The sequence below is a fragment of the Dromiciops gliroides genome, chromosome 6 (genome assembly GCF_019393635.1).
Source record: "Dromiciops gliroides isolate mDroGli1 chromosome 6, mDroGli1.pri, whole genome shotgun sequence".
In the NCBI taxonomy this organism is placed as follows: domain Eukaryota; kingdom Metazoa; phylum Chordata; class Mammalia; order Microbiotheria; family Microbiotheriidae; genus Dromiciops; species Dromiciops gliroides.
In genome coordinates this window covers 17715066-17742110 of record NC_057866.1, presented here as the reverse complement: position 1 = coordinate 17742110, position 27045 = coordinate 17715066, and the positions used below count along the sequence as shown (strand labels likewise).

Below are 27045 nucleotides of genomic sequence, written 5' to 3'. Positions count from 1 at the left end.
GTGGGTGCTTAAACAACGATAACCAAATTGAACCTGGCCTAACGCCCGGGCAGTCGTCCCTCCCCTAGGATGGATGTGCTGCCTGGAGTCCGGGACCCCTGAACACACACACACAGCAGGGCCTCCATCACCAATCCCCAAAAAACTTTATTGTTTCAAGTGACAAAACGTCCTTGGTCTCCACAGGGCTCCTGGGGGCAGAGAGGGGGCAGCCCACCGCCCATTACAAAAAATCCGAGGCTGTTATCAAAATGCTATAAAGTGGTATCAAAAGAAAACCCAAAGGGGGGGGTGGGGAAAGGGCCGGAGGGAGGGAGGGGCCAACACCGGCGACCACTCAAGTGACTGCATCCCGAGGGGCAGGGGAGGAGGCGGGGATACAAAGTGCATAAATGTGCCTGGGGGCGGGGCAGGGGAGGAGGCTAGAGTGAGGGGCGGGCCACCCGAGCTCCAGCCCTCCTCCCTGGTCCAGGGCCTCACAGGGTTGAACTGCTTCAGAAGAGCCACCTGCAAAGGCAAGAGGAAGAGCTGATTATGGGGGGCAGGGGGTTCCTCCATCCCGAGGACGGGCGGCCCCTTCTCCGACTCCCATGAACCTCCCTCTCCACCAGGACGGCTTCTGTCCTCAAGTCCCTGGACACTGGACACCAAAGGCTCCGGGCCTGCTTCTCCCTCTGCAAACCCCAGCTGTGATCGCTACTGCAGGTGACACTAATACAAAGGGTAATTCAAGGAGCTGTGAATGCCTCACTGTGAAGAGACCCTGGGCAAGTCACTGACTTGATGGGGTCCCAGTTTCTATCTTGGAAGAATGAGGGGGTACCCGACCTCTACAATCCACCCTGGATGTACAATCTCTCCTCTGATGAAGACCACAAGTCCCTGCCACTGTGAGATGCCCTTGTGGGCAGCCTGATGAGTCATGCCCTCTACCCTTTGCCAAGCCAGGCTACTCTGGGGGGCAGCGTTCAAAGTCAGACTGCTCTCTAACACCCCCCCCCCCACACACACACACACATACCCCACCCTAGGCTGCATCCCAGCAGGGCTTTGGTGGAGGGGGAATGACGAGACCAGGATGTGTGCCAGAAAGCACTGACAACCAGCGTGAAGGCCAGCCAGTGTCACGGAATCTGGGACCCGGCTGGGGGCCCTTCCGCTCCTGGGAAGGCCCTCCTCAAACACCCTCGCAGCGAGCTCTCAGACAGCACCCAAGTCCTACAACCTCTGGTAGCCCCCCAAGAACCAGATCCTTCAGGATGACACTGGGAAGGCCTGAGATACGACATGTTTTGTCTTTCAAGAAGAGAGATGCCCAGAGGCTCCGGTGGAGGCCACAGGGTCCTGGGGAAGGGCCCCCGGCTCACCTCTGAAGCGGCACCTCAGACCCTCTTCTTTTTCAGCTTCAATGCTTGTAGCCAGTTGGGGGATGAACCTTCGGACCTAGATGGCGGACAGAGAGAGAGAGTGAGGCCCGACGCCTTCCTAAGCAGGCCATCGAGTCGCTAACAGGAGAGGTGGCATCGGGACAGGATGGAGTGCAGGCTCTGCCACTGAATCACGTCCCGTCAGAGAGGGGACCGTGCACTTGAGTCGAGATCCGAGATCCGGGCAGAGGCAGCTCCCAAAGCAGAAGGGCTGGGGCGGAGCTTCAGGAGGGAGGAGGGGATGCTCACAGAGAGCAAATTGTTACCCAGCAGCTCAGGGAGCTTTTGCTCGGGTTGGGCCCACGCTGATCTGGGCCTGACAAGCAGATGTCTCTCTGGGCACATGGGGGAGGGCCTCCTGTGTGGGAGGATCCTCAGGTCCTTCCCACCTACCCTGAGGATTTCTCTGGCTTGGGAGGTAGCGCAAGGGGCTTCCCCAGGCCGGGAACTTTGCAGGACTTGGAGCGCTGGACGGCAGGTTCCTTCTGGGTCGACTTGCTCTCCGCCTGCTCCCCTTCCTCAGCTGAACGGTTTCGGGGACGCAGCTTAGCCTGTGTTTCAAAAGATCAAGTCACAGGCAGCAAAGGGAGCCCAAGAAAAAGAACAAGAGGGGAGGAGGGAAAGGGAAGGAGGAAGCTCGGTGGGGGCAGGCAGCCTGGTACAGCAGGGCCTTGGACCTAAGGTCAGAAGTCGTTCACATCCTGGTTCAGACACTAGCTGTGTGACCTTGGACAAGTAACTTAAGCTCTCGGGGGTCACTTTCCTCCTCTGCAAACTGAAGAGGTCGTATTAAATGGTCCATCTGCAATCTGGCTACAGGAAGGGAATGACCAGGCCCACAGGGACAATGCCCACCCTACCTGCAGCTCCGGCCCTGCCTCAGCTCAGGGGCATCCACCTGTGGGAGGCCGTTGGCTCCGGCCCTGCCTCCAGCCCCCCCCCAGCAGCCCAGCTGGCCGGGGCTGCCGGCTACCTTGAGAGCAGAGGGGCTCAGACCAGGAAACAGATTGACTTTCAAGCCCTTGGTCCCCAGGGACATCCGTGTGCGGCGGCTCTGTGGCTCCTCGACCACCTCGTCATCTGAAGACGGTACCCGGGATGTCCTCGGCTCTGGAGAAGGACAGCCGGGATGGGGCAGAGGGGCTGAGCACGGACAGCAGGCCCCAGTCCTGGCCTGGCTCAGCCCCAAATCACTAAGACCCCTTTCATGTCCACTATACCATGTCATATGAACCCCTCCCCACCAGGTTAGTGGGTGTCCAGAGACTGCAGTGTGATGGAAAGCGGCGGGGGGGGGGGGGGGAGACCTGGAAGGCAGAAGCTCGGCCCAAAGCCTGGCCTTGTTACTTACTCACTCAGGGATGTCCCTCCCTCTGGCTCTGCTTCTTGACCCATCAAATGGGGCAAGTCACTTAATCTCCGGGGGTCTCAATTCTGTCCGCTGCAAAGTGGGGGCACTAAGCCTTAAGCATCCTCCCTTGCTGAGTTGTCTGGGGCAATGCGGTCAGGCCCCTTACAGAAGCAGCCTCATCCCATGGCTGTCCCTCAGGCAGCCCCCCCCCCCCCCGCCATTTCCCCACCTGTGGAGTCCTGGAAGATCCAGGCGTCATGGTCAGCTTCTGAGAGCCCCAGGGTCCCCCCAGGCCGGATGGCAGGGGCACGGTGCCCACGCTTGCGACCCAAACTGGCACGGCTCCGATACATGGCACTGTCTAGAACCTCTGTGTCCTAGGACCAAAGAGAAGCACCTGAACCTGCCTCTGCCCCTCATCTGACCCAGATCTGGTCCAGTCGAATCGTCCTGTCTTCTCCTAACTGGCCATTTATGGCCCTGATGCTGGAGACCAGCTTCCAGCGATCTCCAGCCCCAGCTCCCCAGTCACCACAGTGTACCCGAGAGGTACAGGTGGAATGCCCCGACCCCCCTGCCCACACCTCATGTCCCTCTGCTGGAAGGGAAAAGGACTGGACTAGGGACCAGTGGCCTGGCATTCAGGCTCCACACTAGTTGTTATTTAGCCTCTTCTGCCGTAAAATAAGAGATTTAACGAGATGCCCTCTAAGGCCCTGCCGGTCCTGAAATCCATGGCCTCCCATGAAATAAGCCCTTCTGCATCCCTGAAATCAAGCCCATCTGCCCGGCTCCACCCATGACCCACGACCCAGGCCCCATCAATACCACCTCAATACTCAAAGGCCTTGCCCAAATCACAGAGACAGTACATGCTGGGTCCTCTAAGGATGCCCAAAGAGGCTCAGGGAGGGTTTAAGGGGTACTGCAAACAGAAGGCACTTAATTCTTGACATGATATTAAAGAGAGTTCAACAGACCCCAACCATGGACAGCAGATCCTTCCCACCTAGAAAGCCCACAGTGACTGAGGCCGAGCCCTGTCATTCACTGACCTCTATAAAGGAGAAGTCCGGGCTGGACAACCGGGAGGGAGGGCTGGGGAGCAGCCTTGGGGCAGCTGGGCCATCCCCCCGAGAGGCCCAGCCACCATCCACCTCCTCTGTCCGGCTGGCCTCGCCATCAGGCTGGGGCCGGCAAGAAGGCAGAGGGTCCCTTCTGAGCTCCGGCTCCTCCTCTTCCTCATCATGTGCTATCGTTTCCTCTTCTTCCTCCTCTTCCAACCAGCCCCTAGGACCCAAGGCCGCCTTCTCTTGGCCAGATGGTCTGGGAGTGCTGTTGGCCAACATGTCTTGCAACAGGCCCTGAGAGCCAGAAGGTGGAGACCGGGCACGGCACCCGCTGGGGCTGTGGGGGGAAAGGGGGTAGGAGAGGCTTAAGGACCACCAGGGGGACCGATCCGGCAGGCTTCCTGCCCACTCTGGAACTCCCTATCTTCTCCCAGCTCCTACCAGGCTCCTCAGAATCTGTCAGCATCAACATGCAGAGAAAAGAGCAACAGATGGAGTTTGGGTTCAAGTCCTGCCTCTGATGCTCACTGGTGGTGTGGCCTTGGGAAAGTCACTTCAGACCGCTTCATCTAGAACCTGAGGAGCCTAACCTTTGCACTGCCTACCTGGTCGGCAGGGGCAATTGTGGAGAAGCACACTACATAAAAGGGAGCTTTTGTTTATCATTTCCTTAAGAGACTGGGCCCCTTAGGGCTGACTGCTGCTCAGCGTGGGAGAGAATTGGTTTTGGTGTTGGGGAACCCGGGTTCAAATGCCATTCAGATAACACTAATATCCTCTCTTTGACTGGCCAGTGTGCACACACACGTACACATACATACACAAACATGACCACAGGTAGTCCCCTGCCAGGGCTGGAAACAGTTGAAAGCTCAGCATACAGGACGGATGCAGGCCAGCAAGCAGCCCAAGAAGGGGGGAATGACAGGCCACCTGAGTCGCTCTGTCTTTCCCCAAGCCTCTGACTGATGGGAACCAAAGCCAGGGAAGGCAACAGTGAGAGAAGAAAAGCCAGCTCGAGACTGAGCGGTGGCAGTCCAGTCCTCGGGGCTGTTACACAATGAAAGCTGGAGGCAGGCTTGACACAAGGGTCGTGCCCTTGGCCCAGGGGACTGTGTCCCAGTTTCTCTGAGGGGAAGCAAACAGAAGTAACCAGGGAGGCTGGGAAAGATGAATGTCCATGTAGTGTGAGGCTTCACCTTCCAGCCAAACAGACGGAAAGGGCGGCAGGGAGATGCCGAGGCCCCACTAAGAAGAATTCAGAGGCTCGTGGGGGGCAGGGGGCGGGTTGCAAAGCTGACCCTGCTGTGGCGCACCCTCCCTCCCACCCCACTTCCTCCACCTCCCATCCTGTGGAGGGCTGCTTGAGCCATTAGCAGACCTGGGGGCCAGGCCCAGATCTGGACAGAAGTGGCTCAGCGCCTTGAGCACAGCAAATCAAATGGAGGCTACGGGGAGGGACAAGGAGAGCACAGCCTTGTGGGAAGAGGAGTAGGGTATAATGGGGTTAGGTTCCGGCCAACCCACTTAGGCAATGGACTATCCGGAACAAGGCTCTTCCCTTCTGGAACTCAGTCTCTTCCTCTAGAAAAGGAGGTGTTTGGACTCAGTGATTTCCAAGGTCCCTTCTAGATCCAACAGTCGGTGTGGTACTTGGTAAAAAAGTAATAATGATAATACAAATAATAATAAAAGAGAGCCTTAAGCTTTACAAAGCACCTCACGCATGTTATCTCATTTGATCCCCACGCCATCCCGATTCCTAAAGAGACAGAGGTTCTATGACTACACCCATTTTGTAGATGAGGAAACAAAGGCTGAGAGGTCCAAACGCTCTGACCTCGGGCAAGTCATGGATTTTCCTCCTCTGTCAAAGACAGCTGGCCTATGGGACCACCGAGGCCCCTTTCAGTTCAGAATCAAGGACGAATCTGACTGGCCTACAGGGTCACAGGGCCTGAGGAATGGTCAATCCAGAGGCTGGGGCCCAACACAGCTGGGTAGGAGGCCACAAACACCAACTCACAAATGACAAATGCTACAGGGAATGAGGAAGAACTGGGACACTAATGTACTGTTGGTGCAACTGTGAACGGGCCCAACCATTCTGGAGAACAATTTGGAACTATCCCCAAAGGACTATAAAAGTGTGCATACCCTCTGACCCAACAATACCACTCATAGGTCTATATCCCAAAGAGATCAAAGAAAAGGGAAAAGGTCCAATTTGTACAAAAATATTTATAGCAGATCTTTTTGAAGTGGCAAAGAATTGGAGATGAAGGGGATGCCTACGATTGGGGAACGGCTGAACAAGTTGTGTTTTTCACAATTGTGATAGAATACTATTGTGCTATGAGAAATAACAAGGTTTCAGAAAAACCTGGGAAGCCTTTATATGAACTGATTCAAAGTGAAGTGAACATAACCAGGAAAACATTGTACACAGTAAAGACAATTTTACAAGGATGATCAACTGTGAAAAGACTTAGCTACTCTGATCAACACAATGATCCAAAGCAATCCCAAAGCAATCATGATAAATGATGCTTTCCACCTTGAGAGAGAAATGGTAAACGCTGAAGAGAGACTGAAGCACACATTTTAAACTTTGCTTTTTTTTTTTTTGCAACATAGCTAATATGGATATATTTTTACACGATTTCATATGTTTAATTTTCATATCGTATTGTTTACCTTCCCAATGAGTAGGTGAGACACTGGAGGGAGGGAAACAATTTGGGTCTCAAAATTTTTTAAAAACAAATAAATAAATAAATATCATCTTAAAAGCACCAACTCACTGGGTAACCCTGGGCAAGTTAATCTTTCCTGAGACTGACTGCTTCATCTTTCAAGTATGTTGGGGGTGGGGTTGGCTATCATGAGACAGTCTTGAATTTCTTTTTTATCTCTGACGTCCCTGCCAGCTCGGCCTATCGACACACAATTAATACATGTTTCCTATGTGCTGGGCACTGAGCTGAACACCAGGGACACAGAGAAAGGTAAATAGAGTGATAATGTTAGCATTCTTTTTTTTTTTAAGTGAGGCAATTGGGGTTAAGTGACTTGCCCAGGGTCACACAGCTAGTAAGTGTTAAGTGTCTGAGGCCAGATTTGAACTCAGGTCCTCCTGACTCCAGGGCCGGTGCTCTATCCACTGTGCCACCCAGCTCCCCATAATGCTAGCATTCTAATGAAGGAGACATGCAAATGACTAGATGTGTACAAATCCATATGAAGCAGATGTGGGAGAGAAAAGCCATAGCAGCTGAAGGCTGGGAAGGCCTCTGGAGGGAGGGGGGGAGGGGAAAATCTAGGAGCTGCAAGTGAGGAAGAGGAGCGTTGTGATTTGGGGAACAGTGCATCCCCAGGTACAGGCTCAGGAGACTAGCAGGGCCAGTGACACTGGGTCATTTTGTGCAGGTGGGAGTGAGGCACAGGCTGGACCAGGCTGTGAAGGCTTTGGCCCTAGGAGCTGTGGAGAGCCCCTGGAGTTGATGAGAGGCTAAGGCCTGGTGGAATGAGGCCCTGAGAAGAGAGGGACATGGCAGCCGAATGAAGAAGGAATCAGAATGGGCAGAGATGGGAGGCAGAGAGAGACCAATGAGGTGGTGGATGAGAGCCCACAGCCAAGTGGTGGCTTTGGACAGACAACGAGATACAGAAACGAGATTTAGGCCAGGCATAGCAGCACATGCTGGAGGCTGAGGCTATGGAAAAGCTTGAGCTGCAGTAGGGCTAAAGTTGGTCAGGTGTCTGGACAAAGTCTGGCACCTATATCACCCAGGGCTGGAGGGTCACCATGCTGCCTAAGGAGGAGCAAAGTCCCGGTTCAGAAAAAGTAACAGGTTAAAGCTTCTGTACTGATCAGCACGAGATCAGGCCCAAGGAAGAGGGAGGGAGGGAGAAGGGAAGGGAAAGAAGGAGGGGGATGGAAAGGGAGAACTGGGAGGGAAGGAGAGGAGGGGGAGGGAGAAGGTAGAGGCGGGGAGACAGGGGAAAGTGGTGTCTGGGGGGGGTGGTAGTGCCCTCAAACTGTAGTAGGGAAACTTGGAAAAGGAGAGTGTTTGGGTAGTAAAGACAATGAGTTCTGTTTGGGGCTTGTTGAGTTTAATATGCCTTTGGAACATCAACCCAATGGTAATGCAGGCCTGACACTCCGGAAAGGGCTTAGGACTGGATATATCAATCTGGGAATTCCCTACATGGAGATGCTACTTGAGCCTGTGGGACCTAAAGAGATCCAAATGGAGACAGTGAAAAGAAAAGAGGGCCCAGGAAAAACCTGACATGATGACCACAGCACATTCAAGTAACTCAAAGACTTCTGGTCACTCAAACCAGGGCAATGATCAGGCCCAGCCACAGCCCTCAGGGTAGGAAGGACCCTCAGGTGGGGTCCACCTCAAAGCCAATAGGGCCTGGACCTTCTGTGGGTAGCCCCCGCAGCAGAGTCACCACAGTCAGCTATCTCCTAGCATACATGGCTGAGACTCACCCTGCCATGTGCTCTTCCTGCTCAGCTTAGCATCTCCTGGTGTGACTGTGTCTGCACCAAGCAGAGCTCTACATCTCCTTTAGTCTATATTGGAAAGATCTTCCCCTAACCCAAAGGAGAGCCCCACATAGATACATGTATGACTCTTTAAAAGAAACCCTTTGCACAGCTGTAGGGATTCAGATGAAGTGAAAGGGAACCATCTGCTTCCTCACTTTCCAAACGGATTCCCCACTGGGTTCCTTTCCACAATGAGATTCTTCCCTGCATAAAGCAAGGGGATCCTTGAATTATGTTACAATGAAGACCACTGGCTGTGGATTTGGGAGCCCGTGGGTTCCCCTGACACTTCCTAGCCATGTGGCCTTGGGTGAGTACCATCCTGGATACAGATGGCATCCTAGGCCCCTTCCAACCAGAGATCAGAGATCCTCTAAAGTCTAAGATCCCCTGGCTACGGTTGGCTGGTCAGATGATCTAAAGCAAGGAGATCTGAGAAGTCTGAAAGGAGGTAACAGAGATCGAAGCTCAGAATCAGTTGGGTTGGCTCAGCCCACCTGGCCTCTTTCTGGAATCACAAGCCTCCCTTCTACTTCATCTCCACCTCATTTTACTCGTCCCGGTGCTGCCTCTGGCCCTCAGCCATTCCCCATCTGAACATCAGCTCCTTGAAGACAGGGACTGGTATCCTCGGGGTTGAGCACAGTAGCAGCCTGCTACATATTGTTGCCGTCCAGTTGTGAAAGTCATGTCTGACCCCTTGTGACCCCACTTGGGGTGTTCTTGGCAAAGATACTGGAGTGATTTGCCGCTGTGGCTCGTTTTACTGATGAGGAAACTGAGGCAAGAGGATTAAGTGACTTGCCCAGGGTCACACAGGTAGTGTCTAAGGCCATATTTTAACTCTGGGAGCAGCACCACCTCCTGCTCCCCTTCCCTACTGCCTCACCTTCCAAGGCTCCCCCCAAAAGGCACCACTCTCCCTTCTCCCCTCTCTCCAGAGGCAGCAGAACCCTGCCCATCCCCTTTCCAGAGAATCACAGATTTCAAGCTGCAAGAGGCCTTAGAGTCGCATGGTTCAACCCTCTTGTTTTCTTCCTACAGCTGAGAAGACTGACTGGCCCAGCATTCCCCAGGGAGGAAGCAGATGGATCAGGCTTTCGAGTGGGGCCCTGTGATTCTAGGCCAGGTGCGTGCCAGCCCACCCGACAGGCTGCTGGATCCACAGGGGCACCAAGGACATGACTGTACCGTCAGCATCCCGGGAAGCACAGCCCAGAGCAGCGCTGGACCCAAGCAAGGAGCCTGGGCCAGGCTAAAAGCACCACAGGTACAGGTCAAAGAACCGGGTTCGAATCCTGTCTCCACCAATACCTTTCTGTGACCATGGGCAAACTGCTTCCCCTCCCGGTGCCTTAATTTCCTCATCTGTAAAGTGAAGAGAGTGGATACAATGCTGGCGATTCTAAAGTTCCTTCCGGCTCTAATGTTCCGAGGTCCTGCTCCATAGAGATTCTGTGATGATAAACGTGTTAAGTGTGAGGCGTGAGTACCGAGGAAGTCAAGACATCTGAGAAGGAGGGGGAAGATGGAGCGGCATGCGGCCAGACTCTGGCCTTCTTTCCCCAACTTGGACGAGGCCATTTACAGCTGAGGAAACTGAGGCCACACAGCCAGTTGTGGCACAGCCAGTGCTGGGACAGTGACCCTTCCGCTCTGCTGCCCTGCCTCCAAGCTCCTAGCAGCGGTCTCCCCCGCCTCTACCGCTGTATTCCAGAACTCCTCAGGTAGTACCTTCTTCCTAATTCTTCCCCAGACCCCTCACCTTCTCTATCTACCCATACCTGCTGGCTCAGAACCCTCCCCTCTCCTTCTCTCCCCCTCAATTCTAACCTCAGCTCCTCGTCCCTGCCCACCCCATCCTCAGAGCCTCCTTTGACATCCCTTGGTATCACACAGCACCAGTTTCTGACTAGTCTTATCTCCTTCCTCCTTCCTTTACCTCCTAACACGGCGTTTCCCAAACTCTGCTGCAAAGCACATTGAACCACCTCAATTTTCTTGTTTGCATTTTTTTCAAACAGTCTCATGTTTTTTGTTAAACGGCATTAAAAAGAAATCATTTTAGAAGACTTTACTACAAGCTTTCTGTTAAAGTTTTGTTTCAACTGCAGGGTTCTTCCACTGTGGAAAAGCTTGAGGAGGATTCTGCTAAAACATTTCTTAAGCACCAACGATGAGACTCCAGACACCACATCCTCATGCTCCCTGACCAGCTCCTATTCCATCTTGCCTGAGAAATTCTTCTGAAGCCATGAGTGGAGACCCTTAACAATTGAAGCAGCAGCACCAAGAGATGGTAAAAGAAAAGGTTGGGGGTGGGCAGGAGGAGTAAAATAGAGGCAATACCTAAGAATCTCTATCCTTTTCAAATCAGAAAACATTCTATTAGTTTTGTGACTCGAGGGTCTATTCTGCCTAACCTGCCCTGCTCGTGAAGTAACCAGGTTTGGCCTCTCAATAAAGAAGTATCCTTTCTCTGGGACCGTGGGTCACCAGGTGGAAAGAAGCCAGGTTTCAACTTCCTTCCAGCTCCCAATCTTGGGACTTGCTTTCACCCCTCTGCCCAGGGCCTCCAGAGGAAGTAGGGCAGGAGGCTTCTGGTTTCTCACCCCTACAGGAATGAATGGCTGCCTGGCCAATACTCTCTTTATTCCCAGAGCCTGGGGACCTACTTAGGACAGACACATATATACCAACCTCCATCTCCAAAGTCCCTAAGAGGAAGTCCATCTATCTTTACATCAAAGTGACTAGACCCCACTAGAGGCGAAATGCATCATGCACTTGAGTTGGTACCTTGACCTACCCCCACTGTTCTATTATCTGATACTGTGGGAAGTTTTACAGAAAATTCTTCCTACTGAAAAGTTTGATGAAACCATTTTGGGGACTAAATATTGGGAAGCAATATATGAACATCTTATCTTAGAAGCAGCTAGCTGGTGGACAGAGAGAGTATTGGGCTGGGAGCCAGGGAGACCTGAATTCAAATCTAGCCTCAGACACTTACCAGCTGGACAAGTCAATTGACCTCTTATCTTCCTCAGTTTTCTCATTGGCAAAATGGTGATAATAAGAGTGCCTACCTCCCAGGGATGTTGTGAGGATAAAATGAGGCAATATTTGTAAAGCATTTTGCAAAACTTAAATCACTACATAAATGCTATTATCTTAAACACTTTATGCTTTCTAATTCTGTCATTTTTCACTTCTCCCAAACTTCAGGAGGAAAATACAATAGAATCTTTAGAAAAAAGTGGTGGGGCAGGGGAAGACAAAATAAACCTTTGGGAGGTAGGCCTTCATGTCTCTACCTCAACTCCAGTGCAAGTGTGACAGGGCCCACTCTGCCCTGGATTGGGGCTCCCTTACCTGCTTCCTGAGTTTGCGGTTTCTCTTGAGTCCATCCCCATGTCAGACACACCATCCTCCAAGGGCTGTGAGGAGTCGGCACCATACTGGCTATCTGCAATGCCAGGCCGGCTCACCTCCCCGACTCCCAGCTCCCGAGTTTCTGAAGGCTCTCCAGACTCCAGGCCACTGGATAAACGAGGGCTTGCAAGGTCCACATCGCCAGACCAGTGTACCTGGCCAACCCCACGCTCTCGGGCTTTACTTGGACCTCCAAGATCCAAGCTACCTGAAAGGTCGGTGTTCCGGAGCCCCAAGTCCTTCTGCCAATCCATCTGTCCAACTCCACATTCTCGTGCCTCACCAGAACCCCCCAACTCCAGGGGACTAGATTGGTTCGTGTTCCTCAAGTCCAGATCATGGGGCCAGTCCATCTGTCCTACACCATGCTCTCTGAGGCTGCCCCCTGTGCCCAGGTCTGTGCTGCTCAGCTTAAGGTCGGTTGTCCAGTCCGCCTGTCCTACTCCATGCTCCCTTGACAACAGAAGATCTCCAAGTTTCGTATCATTGGGTGCATCCTCATTCCTCATCCCAAAACTGTGAACCCAGTCTGTCTGTCCTACCCCACACTCTCTAGCCTCACTGGGCCCTGTGGACTCTATGACCCCTGAGACATCTATGTTTCTCAGTCCAAGATCTGGGGTCCAGTCTTTCTGTCCTACTCCAAGCTCCCTGCATTGCCCAAGCCCTCCATTCCCTAAGCCACCGGGCATATTCGTGATACTTAAGCCCAGGTCAGAGGACCAGTCAGTCTGTCCGACACCATGCTCTCGGGCCTCACTCGACCCTTCTGATCCCACACAACCAGATACATCCAAGTTCCTGAGGCCCAGATCATCAGTCCATTGTGTCTGTCCCATCATAATCTTCCCAGGTGACACAAAGTTGGTGCTTCCCATTGTATCTGAGCCACTAAGACTGCCTAGGCCTGAGCAATTGCCTCGATCAGTTCCAATGATACCAAATTGGTCGCTCTTTTCTGTTCCTTCGATTCGGAAGTCACTGGTCCAATCTCGTCTCCCTAAACTGAATTCCCTCTCTGTCTGACTCATGTCTTGTTGGTCAAATTCAGCAGGCCAGTCTTTTTTCCCAAATTCCCTGGACTGGCGGTTGGCATCATTGCTCCTGTAAGTGTCAGCGTGGTCTTTCTTCCCAAATTCTCCCTGATGGTTATGGTCATTGCTTTTGGGCCAACTGGTCAAGTCTCTTTCCCCAAGCTCCTGGTCCTGTAAATTAGAAGTATTAGGGCCATATAAGCCCTCGGTCTCTTTTTCCAACATCTCTTCCCTGTTTGCCTCTCTAGAGTAATAGCTGTCACTCTGATCTTTCTTCCCAAACTCTTCATCTTGCTGTTCTGAGTGTCCCACATTGAACACACCACTCAGGTCTCTCTCTCCAAAAGTTCTTTCCAGGCAATCTGCATCTCTCTTGCTGCTACCGCCATAGTCACTCATCCAGTTTCTCTTCTCAAACTCTTGGTCCTGTAAATCAGCATCCTGGCTACTGTAAGTCCCAAGTGAATTTCTCTTCCCAAATTCCCAGTCTTGTAATTTGACAGCCTGGCCACTGTAAGTCCCAAGTGAGTCTCTCTTCTCAAATTCTAGGTCTTGTAAATCAGCAGCTTGGCTACTGTAAGTCCCAAGTGGGTCTTTCTTCCCAAATTCCTGGTCTTGTAAGTCAGCATCCCGGCTACTGTAAGCCCCAAGTGAGTCTTTCTTTCCAAATTCCTGGTCTTGTAAATCAGCATCCCGGCTACTGTAAGCCCCAAGTGAGTCTCTCTTCCCAAATTCCTGGTCTTGTAAATCAGCATCCCGGCTACTGTAAGCCCCAAGTGAGTCTCTCTTCCCAAATTCCTGGTCTTGTAAATCAGCAGCTTGGGTACTGTAAGTCCCAAGCGAGTCTCTCTTCCCAAATTCTAGGTCTTGTAAATCAGCAATTTGACTACTGTAAGTCCCAAGCGAGTCTCTCTTCCCAAATTCTCGGTCTTGTAAATCAGCAGTTTGGCTACTGTAAGTCCCAATTGGGTCTTTCTTCCCGAATTCTTGGTCTTGTAAGTCAGCAGCTTGGCTACTGTAAGTCCCAAGCTGATCTGCCTTCCCAGATTCCTGAGCCATAAAATCCCCTCCTAGGATATGCTCCTTGGTCTGGTCTCCATTGCTAGTATCAAACTCTTCTTTCAGCCCTGGCTGGCCAATGCCATAGGCATGACTCCATTCTCGGTGGCTTTGTGCTGCCCCTACACGGCCATCATCAATGACCCAATCCCTCTCACTGGAACCTGAGCACCCAATGCCATAGCCTCTGGTGCCCTCTCTGGCCCAGGGGGAAGAGGCGCTGAAGGTGCCAGTGTGCGAGTCTACACCAATTCCAAATTCACTTTTCAGGTCTTTCTGAGCCCATCCCAGGAGCCCCTACAAAAGTAGAAAAGGTACAATTAAAATGATGCTTAGAGGTAAGACCCAAGACACACACAGGATTCAAGGTGAAGCCGTTTTACCCCATCTCTTGGAGATCCCTTGGAAGAGATTTGACTGCACACCAAGGGGAAAAGAAACAAAGCTGTTCAGGTGGGGGTAAGAGGGGGTAATGGGAGGAAAGGAGTTGCATCACCAAGCCCAGGAGTCCATGCCCCATAGGTCCACCATGCCTAAAGAAATAGCCCTACCTTTATTGAATCTCCATATAGCCAGGATCCACAAAGGAGCCCCCAATCTGTTCCCTCAGGGAGACTCTCCCCATCCCCCACAGCCCCTTACCCTATCAGCCCTGGCAGAAGCTAGCATGTGGGTGAGGAGAGAAGCTGCACCCTCGAGTCTGAAGATGTCTTTGTCTTTCCAGGCCACACTTACCCCCCCAGGCTTGATGACCCGGGACACCAGTTTTGGATCTGGAGAGCGAGCCCGGCCCGCCTCCTCCCACAGGGCTGCGTTGGCCAGCAGGCGCTCCAGGATCGATGTGCTGCTTTCTTCCCCACTTTGGGCCATGACCCCCACCCACCCTGGGGTGCCGAGTGAGGCCTGACAGTGGCAGGGTGGCCCTAAGAATGAGGGGGAGACAGCACTCCCTTCTCCCAGACTTGTCTGACTACTTCTGACTGCTCCCAGAGAGACACTGGCTCAGGCTGAGCAGCTGCAGCCAGCCCCTCCCAGAAACAAGTTGAGTCACACATAGCCCAGGACAGACACACCTACTGGCTTTGGAGCCAGCTAGCCCTTAACCCCTTCTCCTCCTCCTCTTCCTGCTCCTCTTCGGCTGCCCGCCCACCCACCCGCTGCAGCTCAGGAACACAATGGCTGAATGCCCAGGACCTGCACACCACCTCTCCCAGGCCCCACCTCTGGCTTGGCAATCTGACAAAAACTTAACTGAAGAACAAATCTGAACTTAGGGCGCTCTATTAAAGGGCAACAAGGGTGGAATGAAAACTGGAATACCACTCAGGAGACCTGAGTTCTAGTTCTGACTCTGCCATCGTCTAGTGGTGTGACCTGGGGTAAAACACACCATCTCCTCTTGGGGCCTCGCTCTTCTGCTTCATAAAAAGAAGTGTTGGCATTTAATCATCTCTAAGTCCCCTCTAACTGATTGATGTTCCATAGTCTAAGATCCCTTCTAGCCCAGTCGTTCTGGGTTCTAAGAATTCTCTCAACTCTGACACTCTACCTGCTAGATGCCCTTCTAGTTCTTGCAACTTGTGTTCTAAAGGCCTTCTCCCGGTCCCCCAGCTCTCTTTACGTTCAAAGGTCCCTTCTGGCTCAGACATTCCAGCTCTAACATTTTACAAGGGCCCTCCCAGCCTTGACACATCCTGTGTTCTAAGGGCCCTCCCAGCTCACACATCCTACGTTCTAGTGGCCTTCCCAATTCTGACCTAGCATGTTCTAAAGTTCTTCTCAGTTCTGGCATTCCGTGCCTAAGTTCTCTTGGTCTAACATTCTGTTTCTCCCTTCGGCAGCCCCACACCATCAGACACGTAGAATCTTAGCAAACCTCTGCATCGGGTCCAAGATCTAAGCCCAAATAGCAGCCCTCTTTATGCCCCAGTCCACCTTGGGCCCCTGTCAGCCCTCACCTCAGGGCTGGCACTGGGCATCTGAGTCTCACACTGCTCAGGTACAGTTGCTTTCCGGGCATCATTGGCACTGGGAGGTGGTGAGGCCAGGAGCTTGTCTAGCCAGCCAGCATCACTTTCAGGGGCCCTCAGCTCAGGTGACATTCTTGGGGGATCCCCTCCCTCAGGTCTGGTCAGGCTGGTCTCTGCTTTTGCCAGGTCTGGGGCATCTTCCTGGGAGGGTGTGGCCTGCTCAGGAACATGGGCATCGGCAAACAAGATGCAAGGCTGAGCTAGGGGGAGGGGAGGCTCCTGCTCCTGAGCAGGCTCCAGGACGGGCAAGGCTGCCTCCTCTGGTGTGGGAGGGAGGGGGGTCTCTAGTCCAGCCAGTGCTTCTTCAGTTCCTGCTACCTCTTCCGCCTGCTGTAGCAGCGACGGCCTCGGTGAATCCGGGCCTTTGGGATGAAGCTCAGATGGGGGCTTGGAGGGAGTGGGAGTTCTGTCATCTCCCAGTTGGTTCTGGGAGACCCCACAGTGAAAGCTCTCGCTCTGAGCCCGGGAGGCAGGCCTGGCTGGCCTGGAGCTCCTACCCCCATCAGCCTCTTCCCCCTCCCCCTCAGAGAGACCAGAGTCATCAGCTTCAGTGATGGGGGAGGGGGGGGGGGATTCGAGTCGCCACACTCCCAGGCCCGAAGGCCGGGTGGGGAAGGTCCACTCGAAGGACTGTGACAAACTCCAGTTGGACTCTGTCCCGCTCCCAAAGGGCTGCTCCAAGCCGCCCCCCCGACCCTGGCCCTGAGGCAAGGCGGCCAGAGACCCCCCCAGCTTCCTCGGGTCTTGGGTGGGGGGCCGGAGCACACCTTCTGAGAAGCGGCGCTGTTCCAGGTGGGGGGGCCGGAGGCTTGACTCTCCGCCCTCCTCCTCCTTCTTCTCCAGGGGGAATGTACGAAAGTGCTCCGAAAACTGGCCCCCTGGAGGTGGGGTCTGGGGAGAGGTGACCTGGGGGGGCTCTGGAGTGGGGGCCCTGGGGGCCTCTGCAGGGCTGGCGGCCTTCTCGGGGGGATCGTCCCCCGATGGGAAGGATGTGCCAAGTGATTTCTGGGGCTCAGGTGGCTCCTCTCTGGGGAGGGTTGGGCTCTGGGGTCCTGGAGCTCTCTGAGGGCTAGGAGAGCTATCATGAGGCACAGAACTCGGTGGGCCTGAAGAAGGGACGTGGTGTGGATGGACTGAAGACCTGGAAGCCTGTGAGGGAAAAAGTCATCATTACCCATCCGAGCACAATGAACAGGGCACAGGGAGCAGGCAGAAGGGCCTCCGGCTACCTCTACCCACTCCAACCCACTGCCCTCCCCTGGGTGAGATGGACAACAGGGATGAAAAGAACTGTGAAGGACGTCGGGAGAAGAGGCTGATGGGGAAGGAGGAAAGGAAGTTGCCAATCTGGCTGCCTAAGTCCTCTGTCTTGAAGCTCCAAGGAAGCCTTTGGACAAGTTCCTTTCAGAGAGAAGGGGACGTCCACTCCACAGACAGGGACAAACAAGCTCGAGCCCTAAGGGCGAGCTTGTGCTTTGTCATCTTTGGGGGCCAGAAGAGCATGACGTTATGGAAAGGATTACCTTCGGTCTAGGGGCCCTGGTCCAAATTCTGGCTCTGCCACTTACTACCTGCATCGCCCTGGCCAAGTCATTTAACTTCCCCGTACCCTGTTTTCCTCATCTATCAATCGAGGGGGTTGGACCAGAAGGCTCTGCACATCTCTTTCAGCTCCACATCTGACTCTCTGATACCCTAGGAGCCCCTTCTATCCCACCTGTGAGCAGCTGCCACCTCATCTGAGAGGAAGTGGGCAGTCGAGCAATAATCTAGAAAAGGCCCCTGGAAGAAGGGGGAAAGCCGAGGAAACAGGAAGGGGCAGGACTCATGTTGATGCTGGTCCTTCTCCCTCACAACGGACTCTCAGCGAAGACTCAGCAGAGCCTGGGCCCCATCCTGAGCAGCCCCACCCATCCCCTCTTACCACAGGCAGGGCTATGAGTCAAAGGCTCCCTCACCCTACAAGCCAGACAGACACCAGCCCGGCCTCGAGGAGGGACTTAGAGGGGAATGGAGGGAGGGAGGGGGTGTCAACCCCCTCTCCTCAGCCCTCCCTGCTCCTCCCCTACAGGCCCTGGGGTCTCAGAGGCCTAGGAGGCCCTATCAGGAAGGGCCAGGTCAGAAAAGGGAGAGGAAGGGGGAGGAGGATCCACTTTGGGAGCAGATGGCATTAAGTCCCACCCCCCCAAACTACAGAACTTGACTCCACTGCTTTTGGTCTGGGAACAGACCCTGGGCTAGTCGTGAGAACACCTCGATTTCTCATCCCTGCTCTTTCACTGATTAGCTTTGAGCTCTTGAGATCTTAAGAAAAGTTTTTCCTGTGTCTAGGTCTTGGTTTTTCTTTCTATAAAATGGGTCGGTTGGGCTGGATAAGCTCTGAGGTCCCCTTCTAAGCTCAGATGTTGGCATCTCTTCTGAAATCCTTTCTGGCCCCAACACCTTCAAGTCTGACATTGTCTATTGGGTCCCTCCCAGGGCTGAAGTTCTATGGTTTTATTCTAGGACAAGGGACACTTACTTCATGGGATGATGTTGTGCTTGCCAGGTCTCCACTGGATGCCAGGTCCCCATTGGACTTCAGGTCGGGGGAGACAAACCTGTGGGGTTGGGGGGGCACAGGAAGGAGAGACACAGACGGTTGGTTGGAAGTCTGTTACAGAATGAGGAGAAAGAGAAAGGTCCCTGGGGAGAGAGGAAGCTGAGTCCACAAGGGCTTCGCCACCACCATATGATCTGCTACAATTCTTAAGCAGCCAAATGACAGATGCTTCCCATGCAGCGAGCCATTTTCCATCCCTCACATTCCAACTGAAATCCTCTGAGGACAGAGGCTGGGGTTTCTCTCCCTTCTCCCCCAACACACACACACACACACACACACACACACACACACACACACACACACACACACACACACACACTTCCTGCCTTCTATCTCACATTGGAGCTACATTCTGAAGGAGATGAAACAAATTCCTATTCTATCTTAATACTTTTTTGTTTTAGTAAGTATTAGTCATTATTTAATAAGCAGAATGAGAAGGAAGACAAGTCCAGTTCTAGCATCTATTCAGTTGTTTCAGTCATATACAACTCTTCGTGACCCCATTTGGGGTTTCCTTGGCAAAGATCCTGAAGTGGTTTGTCATTTCCTTTTCCAGCTCATTTTACAGATGAGGAAATCAAAGTAGAAAGGGTATAAAGTGACTTGCCCAGGGTAACGCAGCTAAGTATCTAAGGCCACATCTGAACTCAGGTCTTCTTTCTCCAGGCCCCAGAGCTCTGGGCACTATGGCCTCACCAAGCTGCATACTTGTCTCTGGGCCTCGGTTCCTTCCCTTTTCCATAAACCAGGGAATTAATATTCAAACACATCATGTCACAGAGTGGTTATGGGGAAGGTGCTATGTAAATATGGTATTAACTTGGAAGTTTCCAGGGCTGTCATATTACTGGGCCCTCCACCCAGCAAGAAAGGATGGCTGCCCCCTCACCTTTCTTAGAAAGCTTGGGTACAGCACAGGAGGGGTTAACCTCACTGCCATCACTGTCTTCCCCCATCCCCCCATTCCTTTCTCCCAGCCAGGTGATAGAGATGCCAGGTTGGCTGGGCAGGTGCCTCCTCCTTCCGGGTTTGGCTCAGCTGCAAGCACTCAGCCCCACCCTGCCACCCTCCTCGCCCAACGAGAGGCCAGACTAGGCCCCAAAAAGGCAGTTTGGCCCCAGGCTGGCTCCTGTGCCTGGAGGAGGGGGCTGAGCCACAGCTGACATCTCCACTCTGCTCCATCTCTGCTCAGCTATGACCCCCCAGGGCTCAGGACATGCCTCCCACTGAGAGGGCCCACAATGCACAACACACTCCCATCCCAACAGGCGGGCAGGGCTGGGGGAGGGGGGGGTTACAGGTCTGCTGCATTCCTTAAAAGAAGTGAGCAAGTACATTTTTTGTAAACAGAATCACGATTTAGATGCACTGGGGGGGCGTGGGGGGGGTGGATCAGGAATCTGCTATTTAAGGAGCCAGATGGTGAAACCATCTGTAAAATAAATCATCAACTCCTTGATTTTGTTATGGAAATGTGGGTTCTTCCATATACCATTCTTGCAACTCATCAAACAGCCAAGTTATTCTGCCTCCTCTACCTGTGTCCCTGGCTTATGTCTCCTAGAGGCCTGAAACCTCCTTGAAACAGGATTATAGATTAAAAGCTGCAAGGAGGGGCAGCTAGGTCACACAGTGGTTAGAGCACCGGCCCTGGATTCAGGAGGACCTGAGTTCAAATCTGACCTCAGACACTTGATACTTACCAGCTGTGTGACCCTGGGCAAGTCACGTGACCCTGGGCAAGTCACTTAACCCCAATTACCTCACCAAAAAACAAACAAAACAACAAAAAAAACCCCCAAAAGCTGCGTGGGACCTTAAAGGTCTCTGGTCCAATGCCTTTATTTGACAGATAAAACTGGAACCCAGAGAGGCAAAATACTTTGTTCCAGGATGCACAGCCTAAGAAAGCCAGGATTCAAACCCAGGTCCTCGGACTCTAATTCCCTTCCCTTGGCTCAGAGGAGGCCCCAACTGGTTAGTAATAAGGGTTTAACACTGGCCCACATATGCTAAAAGCCTGCAAGGGACAATCATAGGCATAGTGACATCAGAGCCCCTGGCCCCATCCCACCCTGGCCAGGGAAATGGACATGACAGAAAACAACCACCTGCTGCTCATCTCCTCTGGACAATCTGGGACTGAGCTTCGATGCCCTTCAAAGCTCCTTTGAGCCCTGCAGCCCAAGGGTGGTCCCGCAAGACTCCCACAGGAGGAGGATGTCTCCCCCTCCCCAATCTCCCATCCTCTCTCACCTCTCCTCTAGCCTGCTGCTAGCGCCTTCAGCCTGGTCCTCTTGGGGCTCTGCAGGGCCTCGCCCAGCTGGACTCTGGCCTCCTTCTTCCTGCCCCTGCTCTTCCTGGGGCAGATCCCTGGAGATGCTCTGTGCCAAAGCCTCCTCATGCCTGGGGCTCTGCACTGGGCCATAGGCTCGTGGGCCATAGTGGGAGCTGCCATCGTGGCCGAAGGTGAGGCGGGAGCCCCAAAGGCGTTCGGGACTGGGGGGGCCCTCTTTTCGAGGCTGGTCCATCTTGGCCAAGATCTCTTCCACGGTGTTGGTGGAGAATCGATCTGACGGTGGGCGGAAAGGAGCAGGAGCCTTCCGGACCCCGGTGGGGGCTGAGCATCGGGCTGGAGGGGTGGCCGGGGCGCCCTCATCCTTGTTGGCCTCCTGAGGGCTAGCTCCAGTGGATGGTGTATCCGGGGCTGGCCGAGGGGAAAAGGCCAAGGGGCGCTTGCTGCCGCCATAGGGCTGCGGTCCCGCCAGCATGTTCATCTTCCTGGCAGAAGGCAGCTCTGCCAAGGGACCTCGGGGGGGTCTCGGTCCCAGTGGCACCAGCAGGCTGGGCTTGGCCGGAAGAGCCGGCTTGGCAGGCAGTGTCCGGGGCTCAGGCTTGGGCTTGACTGGGGGTTTGGCCTTTGAGTCCCCTACAAAGAAGGGGAGAGAGGAAGACGCGAGACAGATGTTGGAAAGCACATACCAGTTCCCAAATCAATGAAACAAATACGAATGAGGTGACAAAATAATTCTGGCACGTTCACAGACCCCCAGCGTCACACAGCTCCAGGGCTGGAAGGGCCCTTCCTCACGGATCGTCTCATCGAATCTCCTCCTTTGGCAGAGGAGGAGACTGAGGCCTCTAAGGTTTGCCGAGTGTTCTACAGGCATGCTACCGTCCGATCTGCAGCTCCCTTCTTGGTTCCTCTGACTTTCTTCAAGACCCCAACCCGACCTTATGCAGGATGACCCCCGTCCCAAGCCCACAGACCCCCAGGCTGCTGCTGCCTTCCCCTACCTCCCCTACGGAGAGCTTGTATGTGTACCTAGTCATTTACACATCTCTGCCTCCTGAGGGAAGGGGACAGGTAGCTCCAGGGGGCCTGCCATATACAAAATGCTTAGTGACCGTCACTTGAGCCTCACAAGATTTGTCATATCGTATATCTTGGCTAGGTGACAGAATGGATAGAGTGCTAAGCCTGGAGTCAGGAAGGCCTCAGTGCAAATTTGGCCTCAGACTCTTCCTAGCTGTGTGACCCTGGACGAGTCACTTGGCCTCTGCCTGCCTCATTCTCATCATCTGTAAAATGGCAATCATGACAGCATCTACTGTGCAGGGTTGTTATAAGGACCAGAAAAGATAGTAACAGTAAAACGCTCAGCAAAGTAGCCCACGGTAGGCACCGCAGAAAGTTAAGCTATCCTCACAGACGAAAGGAGCAGGGCTCAGAGGGGCCGAGCGCACCGCCCATGGCCACCAGCAGCAGGGCTCACAGAGGGCTTGTGAACGCCCAGGCCAGGGTCCTTTCTGCTCTGACGCGGCCTCTTTTGCCTCATGGGCCTGAACCCAGGGCGCCCAAATCCCTCATCCCCATAGGGGTCACCCAAAGGAATCCCTCGTTGCAGCCAGGCTCCCCTCCGTGAGGCCGGCCATCCAGGGGCTCAGCCAGGCAGGCCAGCTCTCCACAGAGCACCAGCCGGGAATGGCCTGGGGGTTTTCTCCACCCCTGCTTCCCAGTGCCATGATTCACCCTGAGTCACCTGTGCATTCCTAAGGCAGTGCCCTCTCTGATAACAAGCAGAGAAAGCCATGGGCTTCTTCGGGAGGAACTGTGATGATGAGATGCCCTCTCCAATTCCTTCCACATTTCCGGTATCACTCCCCTCCCCTTCCCTCTTGCCTCCAGCTTTCCCATCATGAGCTCCCAGGCTCATTCCTGGGAGAACAGCGTCTCCCTCCCCAAGCACCCAGCTCCACCCTGCTCCCATCTGTACCTGGCTCTGGGCCAGCCGGCAGCAGCTCCTCGTCCATCTCCTGGGGGGGCCGGGAAGCCATGGGGGAGCTTTCCCTGAGAGTGGATAAATTCATCACATGCAGCAGACCCTAAAGAAGGAGCGGAAGAGGACAGAACAGGGGAAATCAGGGGAGAGGAAGACACAGCCCGGATTAGGGGCCAAGGGAAGCTGAACTTGGGCAGGGAGGGCGAGAGGGACAAGGGAAGGGAGTGGAGGGCTAGCCAGGGAGAATTCGGGAAAAGGGGAAAAGTTGAAGGGGAAAGAGTGGGGCGCACAGCAGAAAGCCCAGCCCCTGGAAGCACTCCCTGGCCCTCTTGTCACCCAAGGCTCTTGGGAATAGCCCAGCCTCCTCAACCAGGCCCCCACTTACCTTTCCCACGTTCACAGCTGCCCACCCCCCACCCCCTGTGGGCACCCACTTCCCAACAGAGGGCACTAGGCCGGGCAGGGCACTTGGGCCTCAGAGGCTTGAGCTCTCCAGCGAATCACTTCACCTCGTGGGGGACGGGAAAAACTCGATCCACGCCAACCTGCAGCTGCTCCGCCCCAGTGCCCCAGCCCCTTCCTAGTCTCCCTCCCTCAGCTGGGAGTGGTTCCCAGCCCCTGGCTCCCCCCCTTTTGCCTCCCCAGCCCTCCCTTCAGAGCCTCTGTCAGAGCTGCCTCCATCCAAACACGGAAAAACAGGGAATAAAAAGTAAACATCTGGAATACATTTTTCTTCTTTTTTTTTTTTTTAATTTCTCAATCGCTCTGGCGTCGGCCTGGAATTTAATGAGGTAAAGCCAGGGCCTGTGCCTGTTGCTATAGCAATGGCCTCCCACTGGATTTCTAGCTCTTCGCCAAGAGGAAGGAGAAGGCCCTGCGCCCATAGAGAAAGGGGTAAGGGCTTTAGAAGCCCTGACTCCTGGTCACCAAGGCCCGAGCGCTGGGCACACATCCTCTGAAGAAGTGACAGGTCTACTGGGGCAGGAGACAAAGGGGGAGAGGTATGGGCCTCCAGACTGATAGCAAAAGATTGGGGGAGATCGAACAGAGCCTGCGGGGCCACAGGGCTCTGCCACAGAAAGAAGTTATGGTCCTACCTGGAGAATGGACACCCTGCCCCCCAAGCCTGTGTAACTGTTCTCTGTTATTCACTCTAATACTCTTGGCATTTATGACTTAACTGTACGGACAGTAACTGTTTCCTGCTCGGCCTCTCACTCTCCTTGGCATTTCCCACCCCTCAGGTGCCTGCATTCCTAGCTCTCTCCATTAACTCCCACACTGCCCCAGTTGTGGTAAGTCACCTCCTTGCCTTCTCCTCACACTGACCCCACCTCTACTGTTCTTATTCTCCAATCCCACCCTCTCACCCATCAGCTCCAGCCTTCAGAACCAGCCTGGGGGGAGGGGGGCCTAAGCTACTAGCCCCTCTTCCTCTGGGGCAGTCTCAGGCTCCTTCCCATCACCTAATTCACACACCCTGCACCTGATCTCCACTGGGCTGGGAGGCTGGGGCCTAACCACCCTTCCATGACACACACCCCAGCTGGCTGGGGGGGGGGGGGAATCACACTGAATTGAGGGCCCAGCTTTTGCAGATCTGACCCCCCTTCCCTCCAAGCAGGAAGGGAAGGAACTGAATGAAGCCTGGCAGTTTGGGTGGAGAAAAACCACAATGGTGCTAGTGTTTGGGGGAGGGAGTTAGAGGTGAAAGGGCAGAGGGTATTTCTCACAAAGGAAACTGTCTTTGGACCTCTGAACCCAAAAAGGGATTGGGGAGGGGCCCCCGGGATAAGAGGGAGTCCGCAGGAACCTGTCTCACCTAGGGGGATTGTCAGAGCCGCTGGGACAAGCAGAAGGCAGGAGCAGAATGAGAACAAGGCTTGGGGAGGTCTGGGGGCTCTCCATCCTGCGGGCTCGGGGTCAGGAGCCAGGGGACCCTGGGCGGCCGGGCTTCTGGGCTGGGCGGGGGGCCGGCTGAGACAGCCCCCAGAGGGACAAAGGGGCCGGGGGAGCCCACCTGCACGGGGAGGCCATGAAGCCTGGGAGGCCGAGAGGGGCCGGGCCGGCCTGCGGAGCCCGACGGGCACGAGGCCACCGGCCCGGGGGCACAAGGACTTCCTTCCCGCGGGTCTGTTCCCGGAGTGGGGGCGGAGGGAGCGGGCGCCGGGGTCGCCTCGGCCTTTGTACGCCCGCCGCCCATCACCCGCCGCCGCACGGCAGCTCGGCCAGTGCTGCGGCCGCGGTGGAGACGTGGAGAGCTCCGGGCCTGACGGCGGGGGGTGGGCGTGGGGGGGTCTCCCGGGGGGGGGCGGAGGACGGGGCCGAGTCAACGGAGGGAGGGCAGGGCAGAAAGGCCGACGAGCTGGGGCGAGGGGGGGCCCACGGAGGGGCCCCAGGGCGGCCCGCGGGGGGGCGCGGACGTGGGCGCCGGACGAGACGCAGCCGGGGGGGGGGCCCGGGCGGGGGATGATGGTGGACGCGGCCCCGCGGGGGGGGGGGGGCCGGGCGCACTCGCGGGGGGGGGGGGGCGCGTGAGCAGCCCGGCGCCCGGGGGATGGGCGAGAGGGCGCGGCGACGCCCCGTCTCCACCCACGGCTGCCCCCGCCCCCGAGCCCCCTCCCCCGCCCCGCCCCCGAGCCCCCTCCCCCAGCCCTCCCACTCTTTCTTCCCGGGTTTCTGGGGATTTCGGAGGCGCCTCGGCCTCGGCCGCATTTCGAGCGCGCGCCCTCGGCTTGGAGGGGGGCCCTGCCCCCCACCTACGCACGAGCTCCGCGGCCCTCGAGCCTCCCCAGACCTCGCGGCCCCTCCGGCCCGTGGGAAACTTTGCACCCGCGCCACCCCAACCCCCAGCACGGTGTAACCCCCCCTCCCGCCCCCTCCTCTTCCTGCTCCCCCCACCCCGACGCCCCTCCCTCCCTCCCCACGCGCGGGCCCCGCCCCCTCCTCCGCTGGGCCGCCCCCGTCCGCGCTCACTCACACGCTCCCCGGGGCTCCGGCTCGCCTCGACTGCGCCGCCCGCGTCCCCGGTCTTAGCCCGGCCCGGCTCCAGCCACAGCCGCCGCCGCCGTCACCGCGGGACAGACCCACTGAGAGTCCGGGCGAGGCCCCGCCCCCGCATCTCCCGGCCCCGCCCCCTGCCCGCCGTCATGCATATTCATGAGCTGCCGACCCCGCCCGAAACGCCTTCAGGCGGAGCGCTGCGGCCCAACCTCGCGGGGAGGAGGGCGCGTAGGCTCCGCCTTCTCCGCCATTATGCTTGTTTATGTAAACGAGGGGCGCGCGCGCCCGGCGACTCAGCCTCCCCCCAGCTCCTGACGCAACTAGGCCGCGGAAAGGCTGAAGAAGGGGCGGGGAGCACCGAGGCGACGGGCTAGAGCGTCCCCCGGCCGAGAAAGTCAAGCCGAGGCTCGGGGGCCCGAGCTTAGAGCGGCACCATAGAGAGGAGGCCTCGGTGCCTTCAGAGCGGCTTCCTGCGGCGGAGCGCGCGGTGCCGCCCGCGGTTTACGGGGGCCGAAAGCGAATCCCAAGGACTCTCCCAGGGTCACAGAGTCAATAAAGAGAAACTACTCTGTCATTTGGGTAGCGCGAGGGTCACGATGCCCATTTTACAGTTGAGGAAACTGAGGTCCCGAGGGGCCCAGGGAGAGACCCCAGAGCAGCCTCTGCGCCCGGACCGCGGACTGAAGCACCCCTCCCCAAAACACACACACACACACACACACACACACACACACACACACACACACACACACACACACACACACACACACACTCTCTCTCTCTCTCTCTCTACCCCCCCCTCTCTGTCTCTGTCTCGTTTCCGGCCCTCATGGCGCCCAGACGTCCGGACCCGGTCTTTACTGGGGTGCACATCTTAGACGCCGCCGCCCTGGCAGGAGGAGGCGGCGGATAACGGCGCCCGCCTCGCAGGGCTGTCGGGGTGCCATGGGGAAGGGTCCGAAATCTGGCCCCGCCAGGGCGGAGATTGGGGACTGCGAGGGCCCGGATTCACTCTAAGCCCCGCCCCCATCCCATTTTAGAGGAAACGGGACCGAGTGACGTGGGGGCGAAGCGAGCCCCGGACCGGGCCCTCCGGGTGCTACCGCGGCTCCCCCTCCCCTCGCACCCCATCCTCCTAAGCACGGCATCTGGACCACGTGGGCGCTTCTCCGGCGGGCTAC

General features: G+C 55.6%; 1 protein-coding gene across 4 annotated transcripts; it reads right to left on the bottom strand.

The window, feature by feature from the left end:
* Window positions 1–127: 127 nt before the first annotated feature.
* TNKS1BP1 (tankyrase 1 binding protein 1) lies at window positions 128–25998 on the bottom strand. 4 transcript variants are annotated; one of them, XM_043969868.1, is made up of 12 exons: window positions 25842–25998; window positions 22856–22964; window positions 20835–21507; window positions 18492–18570; window positions 15899–17119; window positions 11788–14237; window positions 3834–4185; window positions 3008–3155; window positions 2401–2537; window positions 1821–1978; window positions 1368–1443; window positions 128–507 (listed from the first exon to the last, which is right to left on the bottom strand). In XM_043969868.1, exons 2-11 carry the CDS (start codon window positions 22947–22949, stop codon window positions 1383–1385), a joined length of 5373 nt encoding a protein of 1790 aa, XP_043825803.1. In that variant the 5' UTR covers window positions 22950–22964; window positions 25842–25998; the 3' UTR covers window positions 128–507; window positions 1368–1382. The 4 variants fall into 4 exon arrangements, with proteins under 4 accessions (XP_043825803.1, XP_043825804.1, XP_043825806.1 ...); XM_043969869.1 differs by lacking the exon at window positions 25842–25998 and adding an exon at window positions 24684–24822; XM_043969871.1 differs by lacking the exon at window positions 25842–25998 and adding an exon at window positions 23371–23402.
* Between the last annotated feature and the right edge of the window lie 1047 nt (window positions 25999–27045).